We start from the raw sequence: 16,979 nt of genomic DNA, 5'->3' as shown, positions 1-16,979 counted from the left end.
GGCCATTATTATTACTCAACAAGATATTATATCCAAGAATAAAACACAGACCTCTCCTTCAGTGCATAAGGAAAGAGGCTGCTCAGATGGAGGGAGGTATCAGAAGTGCTATTTGGCAGCAGTTTGCAGAGAATCACTGGGTGCCTATGACTGCCTTTCCTCACTCCCCGTTTCCAGTAAATGAACTCAATCCTGAGGCAGCTCACGTGCAAATACAGGATCACACAAGATTCCTTAGTGTGTCGGTGGGGTTGTGAGAGTAGGCATAATTCTTTTTAACTTCTGTAGCCTACTTATGATTTTGGTGAAAATGGACATAATTTGAAGATTTTCTTCCCCTAAAGCATAAGCCAAGATTATTAATGCATACATCATGTCCAAGGAGGACAGAAACACAACTGCACCAATATCTAATTATCAACCCGAACACTGGTGTGCGATTCTGTACATTGATGTGGAAAATAACCCTGTGTAACTACTTTTGGTTTGTTCCCCATTATATGGAAGCTCTTGTGGTAAATGAAGACAGTGATGGACAGAAAGAGGGATTACCTGTCTGATCCATTCCATGCACATTCAAACTTGTCAAAGATGCAGTCATTTTCATAGAGGGAACATAACTTGCTTCTAAGGTAATCATGGACCTGTTTCAAAGAAAATACCTGTTATTCTTGAAATCAAAGAAAATACAAAACTCCACCACCAGCCCTCCACTTTCTGCTTCATCTCCCACGTTCACTTTCAAAATATGCTGCACAGATTGGTAGCACTGCAGAAGATACCTTGTTTAAACCCTAAAGAAGCTATCTGTACTTTTCCACAGCCCAATTACCCAGGTGCTACAGAATTACTGTTGCAGGAAGGCACTAAGTCTGCTTACCTCAGCAGGCTGCAGACCACCCCTCTTCAACATGTTTGTTTCCTGCTTGGGTGATTTTCTCAGTGGAACCTAATTCCCAGAGACATTTCACCAGCTGATACCCTCGATGTGCTAATTAATGTGCACAAAATCTAATTTAAATAGTAACAAAAAGGTCATATTCCACGGTAAGTGGACTCTCACTTGTGGCTGAAAGAACCTGGCTCTATTAAAAGAACCTGTAGTATATGGTATTACGTATATTTGTGTAAGGTATTTCAGAAGCCAAATACAGTACAAGGCTGCAGTTGCACAGGTTGCAAATCAGAACACTAATTCAGCCCAAGGATACCTCCTCTTTTTCTGAGACTTAAAAACAACACTGTAAATTCTCACTTAATTGAAAAGTGGGACTAACCAGCAGAAGAACTTTCTCCTCTGGGCTCTGAGGAAGGGTTCTCATAAAGAGATATCTCATGCAAACTGTTTCAATCCTTTGCTGAACTGGATTAGTTTTCCTTCTGGATAATTGGTTTCACTCCATAAGGAAATAATGGGCTAGAAAATCCCTGCCTAGACAAATTTACTAATGCACTTCCACTCGTGATGATCTCTTCTAGCTATTGCAGAAACCCTAAAACAAAAGGTGCATGGATGGCCTCTCTTGGTGCATCCAATCCAATGACCCAGGGACATAACGTAGCTCTGGCTCAGGTTACTGGGTCTTGCAAGTCCAATGAAACTGTTCCTGCTCATGGTTGCTCAGCATCCTTCCCTGGTCTTAGGGCATAAGTATTTCTTCTGGCAAAATATTTTCTATCAATATCTGGTGAAGGACAATTCCCTTTCACTTACATTTTCTTTAAACTAACCCATTTTCAATTGCCAAATTATATAGTAGCCAAAGAGAATTTGTAATATATTTAGGTTATTAGGGATGATAAATTTTAGTTATGGATCAGTTTTTATTAATAAATTAATGAACACTGAAATGTGCATTAAGAGATAACACCTTATACAGCAAAAAATTGCCAAATGGCAGATGCAGATAGAGCATTTCACAGTTAAATGCATTTACCTTCACGGTGAGCAGTAAGTCAGAACATTTTTAGTATTGATGTAGTTTCCTGCACCCCCTGTAGTTAAATCCTTTAATTTTCTCTTTACTTAAAGCCTTTTTATGTTAGCACTGTAATTTTTACAGAACTGGAGTTCTTTCCTTTATCATCCTTGTGAGCTCCCAACACTTGGAAGAAACAGAAAGGTTGGCAAGGCAGAAGGGAGGAGATCATTTGCCTCACTGACTGTCATTTCTAGGTCTTTCTCTTGTTACCACTTCCAGCAGCCATCTGTCACGACCACTGCCATGTACACACCCTTTGCAAAGTGTGCCCAACTCCACAGCTTGGAGCTGTGCCTTTCTATCAGCTCTGTCAAAAAGCATTTTGCAATTCCTCTCTCAGATGTCCTACCTCTCCAAGGTCTCAGTTCCTTTTTCTTGACTGTCAAGTCAAGACTGTCAGACTTGCACTCCTGCCTTGGACAACCACCTTGCTCTTTATGTGGCCCTTTTATTACCATATTCAAACACATTCTAACTGGAAGAAACACTTAATTTTCACCCTGTTTATATGTTCATCTGCCACTACCAACTGAGGGTAAAATCAGATTTGCCTTGTCTGTTACATATGTTTTTATCACATATGAATAGTATTTGAATCCAAACCAAATCAACTCCTAACTAATGACCAAAGGCATTCGCCTTTTCTTCACTGCAATGTTTTAGGTCAGACCCTCACAGAATTATCTAGCAATTTGGTGCTCCAGACTAATGCAGAGACATACCCACACAGGCAGCTATTTTGCTGGGATTGAATAGACACAATCAGGAATTGCATTGGTAAGTGACACATTAGTCCAAATCCCTATGCTACAGACCCTGCCAAAAGTGGATGAAGCCATTATGAGAGTTCACCTTGCTGCTGCTGAGGTGTCTGCTGGGTAATTCACCTGGCAGCATCAGAACAGTAAGCTATTATAGGCAGGGCTGCCTTGCAACATCCAAGCATTGGCCACTTTGCTGCATTGCTCTCTTAGTGCTGTCCAGTGACCACACTCTGCCCTTTTTTCTATTGTGTGAAGCATAAACAGGATAAAATCATGCTGAAACACTGTCAGTGGATAACGTGTTCAGCAGGACTGCAACAGCTGCTCTATGCAACAGCATTCTTTGAGCCACAGCACTGATATGAAAAAGGACCTGCATGAGTCATTCATTTTTGTTTGTTGGTTTTTTTTAATACTAAAATCGTAACCTGATAATGAAGCAGTACAGTTTGCTCTTTCTTACAGCTCTGTGTGAAATCTCCTGTTGTGACCTTCTTCATGAGTCTCGCACTGAGGCAACATCTAAGTGGCTATCATGCAGTGGATGAAATGAGAAATTTAATCTTTTAATGAACACCTTTTAATCTTTTAATGATATATTTGTCATCATAATTATGTGGGTACATAACTGAAAATGTTAGGTTTAGTTGTTGCCTTCAGGTGTTCTATCACAAAAAAATCTGTTGAGAGACTTCCAAGTTCATATATGAGATTTAGGTATGTAAGAGAGAGAGATACCTGTAAGCCAAATTATTTAAGAGAGTCGTTTAAACCACTGTTTCTTAGAACAGAATTTTTCTATTCTCTGCAGATAAAAAACATGAAAGGTTGCTCAGAGCAGCTGAACTATGTGAATCCTCTGGAGTTCTGGCTTCCCAAGGCCCCCCAGATTCCAGATTCTCTTTTAGTCCACTGCAATGCCCAGAAACACATCTATATATTCTTTACAAGACACTGGATATTATTTGAAAACAAAAGGCAATTCAAAGGTTAGAGTAAGGCAGTAAGAACACTGTTATATTTATAGAGGTTTTGTTGTTGTGGGTCTTTTGTGTTTTTTTTACTATAAGCTTCTGACTGTAATTATCAGTACTGAAAATTTTACATTATACTAATTTTTCTCATCTCAGCATGAAGAAATATGACTTTTTAATTGGGCCTACTGTTGGGTGTCAGACTAATTTAAGGGTTGCCAGCTTGTTTCACAGCTACATACATGAGGAAATAAAAGCAGGTGTCAAGACAAACAGGTTGGCTTGACCAGCTATTCCTCTCCAGGGACAAGGCTGCCTACTAAATTAGCATAGGTATAAAATAATGTTTTACCTAAGTTGCCAAAATTTGAGATACGATTCTGTTATATAAAACACAGTCTCGCCCTTACCCTCCCACTCCATTTTCACAGCATATCAACATTTCTGACACATTTAGCATTACAAGTACTACCATTTAAAGTGCAAAACCAGTTCTGCAGTCTTAAAGGTACACAGGCTCAGACTTTTCAGTACTAATAGGAGACACACTGGAGAGTATCCACTGAAATGTAATGGGTGCTTTGGAAAACAAGGAAGCCCACTCTGTCTACTAAACACTAGCTAACAAATGCTGGAAAATTTTGGTTGTTTTGACAAGACACACTACCAAACTCTCATCACATGTTATTTTAAAACCAATTGTAATTATAGTTACTGTGAACTACTGCACCCCACCTGCCATTACACAGACAGAATACAAGGGACTGGTCCAGGACTGTCACAGGACTGTCTCTCAGTAAGCAACACGAGGCAGATGAATGACGATTTTCCTACTTTGCATACTCTTCTGTAGGTAACTTGACAGTTTCTTCTTACTGCATTTTTGTAACAAGCAGTTTCTGTGTCACAGACACATTTTCTTTCTTCGAGCCACAGTAAAAAAATGTAAGCTCAGCTCTCTATTGCCAAACATAACAGATGTCAGAGTACAAACTTAGCACTGGCTGGAGCCACTGGCATTTTGTCTGGATAATATCGCAATGAATTCAGGCAACCAGATGTATCTGTCTGGCATTTGTGAACTGCTGTGTCAGTGGTGATGCCAGGGTTTAACACTGATCACTTCTAGAACTAGGCACAAGGGAGAAACAGATGAAATTTTAAAAAGCAGTCCTGAAATTACAAAGGTGTAAACTCTCAGCAGTCCCAGCAGGAGCAGAGGGCTAAGTAACACACAAAATCTTCCCTCAGTAACTTTAAATGTTGTTAGTGAAATATATCATTTGAAAGCAGACGCCAAGGTGCAGAGATGATTTCCCTTGTTAGAAAAATTAATTTCTTTCAACAGCCCAACCCACAGGGACTGTTATCTTGACTCCCCAGGTTCCTTACTAATGCTGAAATCACTCTTTTCTACCTACAAGGACACTACTATGAGGATTTTGACCACCTTGATGAGTTCTCTAGCTTGCTGCTTCTCAGATGAAAAGTTTACAAAAACATTCAGTTTTTGAATGGTGTGATGCTTTTATATTGTTGCATTTTAAGACACAGGAGATTCCTACCTGGTATGTTTCTACAGGTTTTGTTTCCATGTTCAGATCCCAAACCTTGACAGTGAGGTAATCTCTTGTTAGCATGTATCTACCGCTGTGACTGAATTTGACATCTGACACTGAAGATATAATTTCTGAAAAAAATGATCTGTTACTGGGGTCTTCTGGTTCTTCATAAACTGTTTAAAGAAAAAGAAGCAAGAGACAAATTAGAATTATATAAAAAAGTGCTCTGTTGTACAACCTGAAGTCTGTATTTCTTGTGAAACACGTAATTCAATCTACCAAGAACACAATATAGAACTAATTGTACGCCCAGCACTTAATTCATTCTTTTAACTTCATATAAAAATACAACTTGTAAGCTTTAAATACTACAATAATTAATGTTATAACTATGGACTCATAGCATCACTTTGGGAAATTATGTAAATGCACCAGCCAGTTGACTACAGATACTCAGTTCATCTATGGTCATCCTTTCTAGGATCCACACATCCTGTTTCCTGACATTACCAAAATTCAGCAGTCCCTGTCACATGAGAGGTGTACATGTGGTCTCACAACAGTCCTGGCATCCCTGGTAAGGTTGGTTACTCAAAGCCTGCTCTGGCTGCCAGAACCAGCTGGCCTGGCTGCAGGCTACTCACCAGTCATGTCTGAAGGCGTCTGAGACTAAACATGAGAATTTTAGAAAGCATTTGCAAATTGCAATTACCTCTTCCTGGGAGGTGGGCAGAAAATAGATACAGATTTACCACATGGATGCATGAACTACCTAACTGCCATGCAATTGCTGACAGTTCTGGAAAGCACTAAACTCCCTGACGGTTCGTGGTTCTGTGTGATCTGACAAGGACGATCAGGAAACACTGCTTATAGTACCTCCATACATGAAAACCCAGCTCTTGTAAGCTAGGAGTTTGGTCATCCCTGTTCAACCGCACATAAAAATGATACTGGATGACTCCAACCCTGCCTATCAGGTTCCCAGAGCAACTCTGTTGTCTTTCTGCAGGTATCTGTGGCCCTGGGATTCAAATGACCTCATATGGGGAACTTTAGTAGACCTTCGGGGTCTGAGTTCTCAACCAAATCAGTAGGTTTTTGGGACCGACGCCTAAAATATTCTTCGAAAACTGTGATGAGACATAAAAACACCTGAAAGTAGAACAACTTTTTACTGTCAGTCAAAACAAAGTTTTTTGTATAGTCCACTGGAACATTCCTCTCTCAATTACTTTATCTATGACTATGATTCAGACTGTTGGAAGCAATGAGGTTAGCTTCCATCAGGGGAAATAATGTTCTGCTGAAAGTTAAGGGTGAGTACGTGGGTGAAGCATGTGGGGTAATGCAAAAAATTATGGGCAATTTTCTTTGGGGGTGGGCAGTGGAATGCAGCCAGGCGTGCACATGGGAATAAAGTCTATATTTAAACATGCACCACACATCTAAACTGTAATTAACTACTTCGAAAAGAAGGGAAAAAAACTTTTCAGACAGATTGTAAACGAACAACTTTAAATAGCTCTTCAAAAATTTGCCTAGACATTCTGCAAAGCAGGTATTTTGTAATTATCCTGTCAGATTTTCAATAGAAGTCTGATGAGCAGAAAGCAATTATCATTTCTCATACCTCTTCCCTTTAATCTGTCCAAACTATGTACTTGGTTGGCAGGAATTTCATCCTCCTAATTATGATGTGAAGCTGCTATTAAAACCAGGGAAGAAAAAAATAAAACCCACACTAACTGAACTACACCTTCATTTATAGCTTAGATATATTTTCTTGGCTCTATGTGGCTTATCCAACTCCCAGTGATTAGAAGAGGACTAATATTTGTACCTGGATACTCTGTATTTTTTTAATTAATAAGATTAAACCATTTATTTCATCCTTTATCTGCCCTGTTTATTGCTTTTTTATCCTTACCATATTAAGTATTAGAAAGACTTAGATTAATTAACTGTGGAAACTAACAGAGGCGTGAAAGCCTCGTAATCACTACAGAAAGAAAGATAGCAGTAAAAATTTTAGTAGCAGTAATTCTTTGCAGATAGTTCCTATAGTCAGTATAACCAACACAAGAAAATTGTTACAGGAAATTAAGGAGCAGCTCCCCAGTAAAAGAAGAGAAGCTTAGCAACTACCAGCATAAGCCTGAGCAACAAGAAGGCGGCATTAACCTCAGGAAATGAAGGTGAGCGATAGTGTTCATGGGACTTGGCTATTTCTGATTTAGCATCAACATAAGGTTATGCACACACTGCAAAATAGCACAGTCTTCATTCAGTTTGACTAATATGAGCTGAATAATTGGGGACAGAACAGTGGTGACAGCCATGTGACTTGGACTTCAGTTAAGGAAAGCAATTCAAATTCAACCTTGGCCCCTCCAAGCTGATAGGAATAAAACATGGATCTATTCCACTGTTTGCAAAAACAGGTTTTGCCAGCCTGTACTGAAAACATATTTTCTATTCATTACAGTTCAGACTTATCTTCTGGAGGTTGCTCTTATGCCAGAGAGCAATCAGTGCCTAAAACATGAGACTTCAAATCTAGCTTACTATTCTGTAGCAAAATAAATCTCACTAGACCAGGACTTGGAATCTGAACTTTACTGAGACTCGACTACATATTCTATTATACTCTTTGATTAACTTCTTCATTAATTTTACATAACTAATATTTGTCATAAAAAAGAGTATTTAACTTGCATTAATACAGTTCTTGGTAATGGTCACAGCTCTAATTATGCGAAAGACACAAAGTTACTTGTCTAGCTATCTAATGAACACAGGAATCACAAATGGTGTGACATGCTGAGCTTTCACATGACACTTGCTCAGTATGATATCAAGTATCAAGAATCTTTCACCAGATACTTGCTCACATGACCTTGATGACAGGCCTCTAGAATAGAGAAACATCATGGGATTACAGAGGGAAGTGGAACATATTTCTGAGTACAGCCAATGTTTAAAGAGGAACCTCCAAGAAAGACACTGTTCCTGCCCCTTACCCTACTAGCAGACAGACGGGTAAACTGAGAAGTCTGCCTAGGGAAGCAAAAATTTTCCTTTCTGCATGGCTTCCTGCTCACGGGTTGAAAACCCCAGTAGATTTTCACAGAAGTCCAGACTTTGTAGAGAAGGATGGGCTGGTTGAAGGATACTTGCCAGAGCACTGTTTTCCTGAATCCTGAAGAAAATCTGCAGAATTAAAAATATGTTGCTTCCTTCTCAAAAAGGAACTGCCATCTGCTGAGAAGCAGTCTGTCTTATCTCTCATAAAGAATACTGTTTCCTTGTGTGCTCCTTGAATTTCTCTGATCTAAGGTACACATGGAGACTTTCCTTAGAATCAATGGATAGGAAAGGCATCCTTAATGTGTGCATTTATCATGCAGAAATAGATGCAGATATCTAAATTAAAAATAAAACTAAAAAAAAGGCCAGGAACAGCAAGAGTGGGTAGGAAGGTCCATCTCAGCTTCACTGGTCTAAAGAATGCATTAGTTTGGGCAGTAGCTAAAAGAAGTGTGGTGCACACACTACTAACACCCTTGTGGTTCTCACTGAGCTGCACTCTGGGGGTCACAGGTGCTGCCACTGCAATATTCTATTAATATTGGTCTGATTCCACATACTTGAAAATGACACATTTTGGACAAGATATATCCAATAAAGAAAACCAAAAACCAACCCCAAGTAATTTTCAAGTTCAATTCTAAACAAGTAGCTGGGCAGAGCTTTAATCATTGCAGGGTGTAAATTCTGGCATATGTGAACCTTAAAAATTATTAAAAATAATGCTAAAAATATCTTATATGGTGGGTGCAGTCGCACAATCTGATACAGCATACAAAATCCTCTCTTCCTCCCAAAATCATCACAAGAAGGAGTATGCATGATTTTCTACATTACAATATAGGACTTTGGGTAATGTCTTGGCTGAATTTTGAATATTCCTTCTGCTTCTCCTTTTTCTCTTACCTTCATTCTTTTGCCTGGATGAAATAAAAACACAAGCACTCACAGCACTGTCACAACACAGATGGTTCCAAAATACAAATACTAATAATGTTTTTAAAAACACAAAGAAGAATTATCTATTTAAAGGGAAAGAAATACAGTATTTGAAATATACGAGGCAGGAGTTAGAAAACCTAGCTTTCTAATGCAGTGAAAGTTTATTTAGAACTGCTTCTTATTATTGATCTGAATTTATAAGTATATAATGGATTGGTGGGATGAAAGACATGCTAACTGTGTGCAGATACACAAAACTCTCACTGATTTTAAAAGACAGAAACACAGAGTCTAACCTTTGACAAATTTTTTTTATCATGGCCTGAGCATCTGGCCATGTAGATAATAACTGCATTTACTATGAATTATCAGTAAGAGCCAAGAGAAACAAAGAACTAGTGAGTGAGAAGACAATGATAATGTTGTGTACTCCTTAAGGCACAAAGATACGAACCTTGGAAATTTGTTACTGATGACTAAAAGCAGAACTACAGACAAAACCAACTTTTTGCTATTACAAAGTTGAATATATTTAAAATGAAAAGTAAAAATAAATGATGTTTACATATACTGCACGTGTGATTATCTGGGGGAAAAAAACCAAAGTGACAGAAAACTTGAAGATGAATGCTTAACAGTTCACAGATTTGGTGAAAAACACCATCAGTCAGAGGATAAAATTATAAACAGCCTTAAAAAGTCATTCCCTCTAGCTGACAAAAAACTCTTTTTTTTTCTCCTTAAGAGCAAGTAATAGCTTATTAAAGCTTTTTTGGTTTTTTTTTCCCTAGAGGACAATGTTTATATTTTGTACCCTGTCCTCAAAACTTCTGTTTTTATAGCATCTAAGTGTTGTTACTTAGATTTAAATCCTTGAAAATTCTGCACCATGAAATAACTCTTTCTCCCTCAAAAGACAGCTAAGGGATATATAAAATCATCCAGTTCCTGTTCAAGGGTCACGGCTACAAATGGGTGAAGACAGTTTTGGTAACAGTGGAACAAGAGGCAGGGTGTTACTGAGGAGGGAGAGGACCATGGAAGGCAGGGCCAACAAAGATGCTGGAACAAGACTGGGAGATTAATTTTAATTTTTATTGTATAAGCAAGCAAACAGTCTGCAGCTAGGCTGAATTAAGAACTTATTAGAGATTACACAGGTATACAAGCAACAGGTGCATTTCAGCTGGGCCTGGAAATCCTGATGGTGGATCAGGTAATCCTTCAGTGGGCTTTTCATAAACACAGAAAACATATGAGTCCCAGGCCAAACAATTTATCATTTAAACTAAGTCCCTATTTAATTCCAGATCCCAAATGGAAAAGGCTGCAATTCCCAATTAAAATGTACTGGGAAATAGTACTTTGAAATGTATGGAATTGGACTCATCTTGACAGACTACAGTTACTTGCAAAAGGAACAAAGACCAATATGCTTTCCAGATAGCTGATTAAAAAAAAAAAACAAAACCACCACATTATTTTTTTCTGAAATATACATTAAACATGATCCTAAGCTAAGTCTTACAAATTATTTAACTATAATATTTTTAGATGGCAAATTAGTACCATTCTCAGGTCAGCTGTGATTTGCTCCACTACATATATTTCATCAGATTTAGTATAAAAAACCTGAACTAAATTTCATTTGAATGCACATAAAAATACTAATCTTATTCTTTTATTTTTTTAAGCATATGACACTTGTTGCTATCCTTCAACACAGAAAGCATTTTTTTGGTGCCAATTAATTCAAGATATGCTTACATCTTGAGCTAAGTGTAGTTCTGGGCTTATCTCTAATACGATAGAGATCTCAAGACGACACAAAAAAGGGCAATAAAAATGACCAGAAGTACAAAATTACTTCCATGCAGGGAATGACTAAATAGACTGAGGTCTCTCAGCCTAGGAAAGACTGAGGGGTTTGTAATTAAGACTGGCATGGAAAGGATGAATAGGGAACGACAGTTCACTTTGTACACTGTCTCTTCCAATCAACAAGTAGGGGTCACCATGTGAAACTAGGAAAGGGTAAGTAGAGAGCAGATGGTTCTTCATACCATGCCTAATTAAGCTACTAAAGCCTCGACTGAAAGGTAGTGTGAATGATAAAAAGTATACTCAGGTTCAAAGGTAACTGTAGAAATTGTTTAAAAAACCAACCACTGAACCTCCATTTCAGTATTATTAAATGTAGTAAGTTCATTCTCACTAAAGTCCATGAAGCTCAAGTTTCCACCTGCATATTGCAGAGGCTGAAGATCACGTATACACTTGCTCTGTTCTTGTATTTTCTGTTGATGTTGCTCCTGCCCACTACCAGAGGCAAAACACTGGGCCAGAAGGACCTCTGGTCTGCCCAGGCATAGTCATTAATATGCCCTGTTTAAAATCTATTTTAGGATTTCATACAAAAGAGTTCCTGAGTTCATCCTAAGTGAATAAAGCCCAACTGCAAGATCCCTTTGAACTTCATGGTCTCTTTATGCCTTTTAGCTTCATTATTCATGATAATAATTTGATTTACCATTATTATTTACTCTATCTTTCACTATCTCTGAATGTTTTATTGTTTTCTATTAAGCCAATCCACTCATATATTCATCTCCTTCAGAAATTCTCTTACAGTAACAGAATTATCTGCTAATGTGACAATCTTGTCTTCTTAGTCTACACTGATTAATATGATTATACACATGTGGGAATTTTTGGAATGCACTTTCATAAGCAATGTAAAATACAATTATTTTGTAAGATACCTCTATTAAAAAATGTATATTACTGTAGCCTGCAGTTGCTTATCCTGTTTTAAACTGAAAAAAACCAGAACCTTTTTATATTTCAATTTTCTGTCTGTTTTTATATAATTCAGAGGGCACCTCTTTGTGCCCCGGTCACTCACGCATCATTTTTCTTCTTTTACTCAAAGCAAATTTCTGAAGGTACCTCCACACCACAAGCCTGAAATTCCACCTACCACAAAGCATTCCTTCATCCGATGACCCAATATTAAAACTAGGCTTCTCATCAATACCTCTAGAGAGCATGGCTTTTAAAAGTGGAGCCTCAAATCAATATTTAAGAATCTGTTTCACCATCTGCAGCGAGTTGCTGCAGCTTGTCGCAAAGCACAAGGGACAGTGCATTAGTGCTGAAAGGCAAAGCCAGATCAATAGCTAAAGATCAGTGGGTGGGAGCTTCACTGCAGAGTTGCTTAGATTAATGTAACTTTGCCAGTGAGTTTGTTAATAAAGAGAAATGGTGCTGAAGAAAGCAAGGAAGTGAAAAAAACCACAAGCGCAATCTAGAAGATCAAGGCTCTTTAAACCTTGGTCTCACAAAGACTTATGTGCATATTTAATGTCACGTGTTGTGAGCAATCCCATGGAGTTAATGGGACATAAAACTACTACTCCTCTACAGCCAAATTCATGTGTAAGTCTTCCTGATCTTGATATGTAAGATTAATGGTAAGTGAACTTTTTCCTCCCCCAGTGAAACAAGATCTTGAAAGTCGGTTTCATGAGACATTGAAAAAGCAGCGTTTGTTGCTATTAAAAAAATAAGCAAACAAGACAGGAATTTTAATAGACTGAATAATTAAATCAATCTTAGAGCAGTTATTTGCTTTATCTGTGTGTAGTTGGGGGAGAGGGGTTAATGAAACACCTTTTCAATCATAAATCATTTACCACTGCTTCAGGCTTTTCTCTTTCCTCCTTCTATCTGATAGCTAGAAGTATATAAATCAGGTTTTCTTCCTCCTCTGATTTAACATATCTGGCACAACTGAAGGAAATACTATATAGACATAACTGCATTTCTGTAGAAACATGTTTTAATTTACATTAGCCATGTTTTAAATGTCTTTATTATACATTCATCCAAACTGAGCAGAATGAAAGGTTTGGAGTCCATGCTAATGGCACAATGGATTCCTGCACAAGGAAGGATCCATTCCAGAATCTAGTTTTCCGTGCACGAAATTGTAGTAACAGACCTTTAGTGACACTCATAATTCAAAAATTATCAGGATATGTGCACATTTTTTCATTGGGGATAGAAAATCAGCAGTGAATATACGCCTTTGTAATGCGTATGTATGCCTTTAAAAATAAATCCAGAATTAGGATAGGAAGAAAAGACTTTATCAAAGTACGAGGTCAAATCATTTTGGAAGCTTGGGTAAATTTCATTCCTGTCACATGAAACCTTGCTGATTCTGCCTGAAGTGGACATCACTGAGAGTGGCCTCTCAGAGCACAAAGGGAGAATGGTGATTGCCTCTCTCTCTCAGATGATAACTCAACATGAGACCAGATGCAGAAATAAAAAGCGTATTTTAGATGTAAAGCTCACATAGAAGAAAAACAAGTTGTCCCTTTGTCAGTCAGACAATAAGCATCATTCATTTGGAAAGTTCAATATTAATTAGCAAATCCAGCAGGGATAGTCTGTCACAGGCTTTTTAGTGCATCTGGTTGTTCTCTGTTGCAAATGAAAGATAATCCATATTCAGTCAGAGGTCTGAAAGCTGTCTTGTCCCTGAAATTCCAACCTGCTTTAAACAACAGGTAAATATAATTAATTTTAAAAATTCAACACATTCAAGTAGATTATCCTTGATTTCTCTCTTGGTTGCTTCCACAGTTCTGAATTCTTTAAAATCAAAGGTAATCTCAAAAAAGCTCAGCAGCTAACCAACTTGAGTTACATGCCAGACTGACAGGACAGTGGCATTTATCCTTGGGGAAGGGCTGGCATTTCTTTCGTGCCTGGATTTCAAATAAAAATGTGGAAAAGTACTCTGAATGAAAAAATCACCACCTTTATCTTTGGGTGGCATCTCTGAGTCACAAACCAAACCCGAAATTCACTCTGCAGTGCTCCCAACACCTTTTTATACTTTTAAGATACTGACTGTCCAGCCCATGGAATTGGGATGCACCAGGTGGGATGCTCTGCTCCTTTCAGGGACAGGTCAGAGAAGACAGCTGTTGGGATTGCCTGTCATCTATAAACACTTCTGTGGTCAAAGGCAGGGGGCTCTAAATGGCTCCTCTTACCGACCCCAATTTCAGGAACTTGTGAAGTCTGTCTGGAGGACAAAAAGCATGCACTAACAGTGACAGAGGCTAATGCTGTATAACCCCAAAAATCTGTATTTTAAACATCACCACGGCACACAGAGCAATCAACTTGGAACTGCAGCTCCTCCTTCCTTGAAGTATGCTGTTGTAAATTTTGCACATGGGTAATGGATAATTAGAAACAGGGTTTTAGTCTACAAATACATATTAAGAAATTAATAATAAAAAACCCTTAAGCAACACACGGCATTTAAATAGATTAATACTTCTGAAGTATGCAGTGACTTTAAGATATTAAAGCTATTACACGAAATATCAACAGGAGTTATACTCTTGAGTGACTCAAATTTCCATATAGCATAACTATACAGTTTATATTCACCACTTAATAATGGGTTTAATAATTCTGAACTACTGAGAAAGCTCTTCATTTTTTTCTGACTTCACAAGCACACTTTTTCTGACTCAAGCACAGTTTTCTTTAGCTGACTGCTTTATTATATGATTTGTTGAAAGAGCCATATGTACCCATCTAGCTTACAAGCTGTTTGGAAGAATAATATTAACTCCAAACACATTTATAAGGGGCTCTGAACATAATATGAGCAGGAAAAACTCAAAAGCAAATTAGCAACTATTTCTCAGTTGAACAACTGCATATTATAGTGCTGTAAGTATATTTTTAGTCAGGGCGCTCTTAATGCAACAGGATCCTTATGCTTGTCTTCCATGTCACCTGAATCCCTTGCATGAGTATTTACAGAATTTGTGGTGCAGGGTAATTTTCTTATTTTCTGTTCCCAGCTGACTGCTCTAACAATGACACTTTTGCTGCTGTCACAGATTTCCCTATACTGCCTTTTTTCTACACTGTATTGCCAAGCATGTTGCCTGAATAATGTCTTAAAGGTGATCTTTGGGTTTTTTGGTAAGTACACTATTTGGATGAAATGTTCCATATTATTTAAATTAATCCCTATTTCTTGCTGCTTGAGTCTGCCGTGGACTGTAAGAACAGCTTCTTCCTTATTCCCACCCCTCTAACATGCTAAAAAAGCAGGGACATTCATCCCTCTTGGCACCTCCTCTCCTGAAGGTTTTTGATGGCATCCTCTCCCACTGCTTGCCAAGTCTGATAATAACACAGAACAGCACTATGTGTGTACCTGCCCTATGGTTACAGGCTGGGCTTTCTCCAGTACACATTTGCAGTGGCCACATAAGACTTTCTTCTGACACTTGCTCAGCATTGCATGATCTATTACAGAGCTGTTCTAAGAAGCAGTTTATGGTAGTCTATTAAAAACACAACACATTTTATCACACCTTATCAGTATCTCAATGACCATTTAAAATTCAACTACTGACCCGATATTCTTTCAATGCTTTATGAATAATTTGGTGGTCTGAGATAATTTTTCTAAGGGACAGAGATCCCCATTGCATCTCATCACACAGACTGGTCGCTGGTTAATAAATCTCAGCACAGGCATCAAGGATGAGTACATACATGTCTCATCCAGGTCAGAGCCATGAGGATTTATAAGGGAAACCCTGTAGTGCTGCTGTCACTAATGCTGAAAAGAGAGATTTTGCCATTGACTTTAGCAAACCAGATTTAGCAAATCTTCAAGACACTATAATTTATTAACATCCTGTGTCAGTTCACTTACACCACAGATATTAGTACATAATTTATTTTTACAGTATGGCACAGTAATTATTCATGGCACTTTCGAAGCTTGTACAAGTGTGAAGGGCCCTTTCCCCAAGGGCTGCAGTGGACTTTATCATAGCTATAGAGATCTGAATAAAACCTAGGAGTTCACAATATATGCTCAGTATCTGAAATGCAACACATATTGATACCAAACTGAGCTGAGAAAACAAGGATGCACGGCAGAACACAAGGGTTTACAGTGACTTCAGTTGTAGTGTTTTGGTTTAGAAGTGAAGTCAGTTATGGGGAAAGACTGAAAGACAAGCTAAACTAGGAGAGCAGGGTACTCATCATGCATATGCACCATATGTAAATTTAGCTACTGTAAAGAGGAATCAGACATAGAGTGAAGGTACTAGAAAGACAATCATGCAAATAACTTGATTTTGCAGATTGATTGGTTTTTATGATATATCCTTTTAGGCTACTGTGGGCTTTATAAAATTAGCTTTGCTTGCCTCCGAGAGCTATATTCAAAACTCCAATCAGCAGTGCATGGGCCTACTCCTTTTAACACTTTGGAAGTTCTACCATTGCTTATCAATTTTGTGCTGTACAAGCTCAGCTTCTCAACGAGCTTGACTTGAGTTCAGTGCAGCAATGCTACATTAAATGGCTATTTTCTAACTCACAGATCTGGAAAATGGGGTTTAATCAATGACCATTAGACCTTGCGCTCCCTTCTGGCATAAAACACCTTCTCTCATCCAGGGTTATCTGTATTGTGGCTTTAATAAGTTGTGATTGGCATTTGGCACTGAGTTACAGGGGCATGGAGGCCTTATTAACAGGAAGAAATGAAAGTACTACAGAACAAAACAATTAAGTGGGACAGGATAACCCACAGCATTG

The 16,979-nt window shown here is 38.2% G+C and overlaps 1 protein-coding gene across 7 annotated transcripts in view; it reads right to left on the bottom strand.

The window, feature by feature from the left end:
• The window catches only part of PPP2R2C (protein phosphatase 2 regulatory subunit Bgamma), a 190,088-nt gene that overhangs the window by 12,258 nt on the left and 160,851 nt on the right, over positions 1–16,979 (bottom strand). For all 7 annotated transcript variants that reach the window (XM_050337793.1, XM_050337795.1, XM_050337796.1 and 4 more), the window contains 2 exons: positions 5,286–5,455; positions 553–644 (listed from right to left, as the gene is read on the bottom strand). In XM_050337793.1, the coding sequence (XP_050193750.1) occupies positions 553–644; positions 5,286–5,455 (262 nt within the window). The remainder of the gene's footprint in view (positions 1–552; positions 645–5,285; positions 5,456–16,979) is intronic.

Source organism: Myiozetetes cayanensis, unplaced genomic scaffold (assembly GCF_022539395.1).
Source record: "Myiozetetes cayanensis isolate MyiCay16 unplaced genomic scaffold, myiCay2020 scf7, whole genome shotgun sequence".
Classification (NCBI taxonomy): Eukaryota; Metazoa; Chordata; class Aves; order Passeriformes; family Tyrannidae; genus Myiozetetes; species Myiozetetes cayanensis.
The sequence above is the reverse complement of the archived record's forward strand: the minus strand, read 5'-3'. Positions and strand labels throughout refer to the sequence as shown.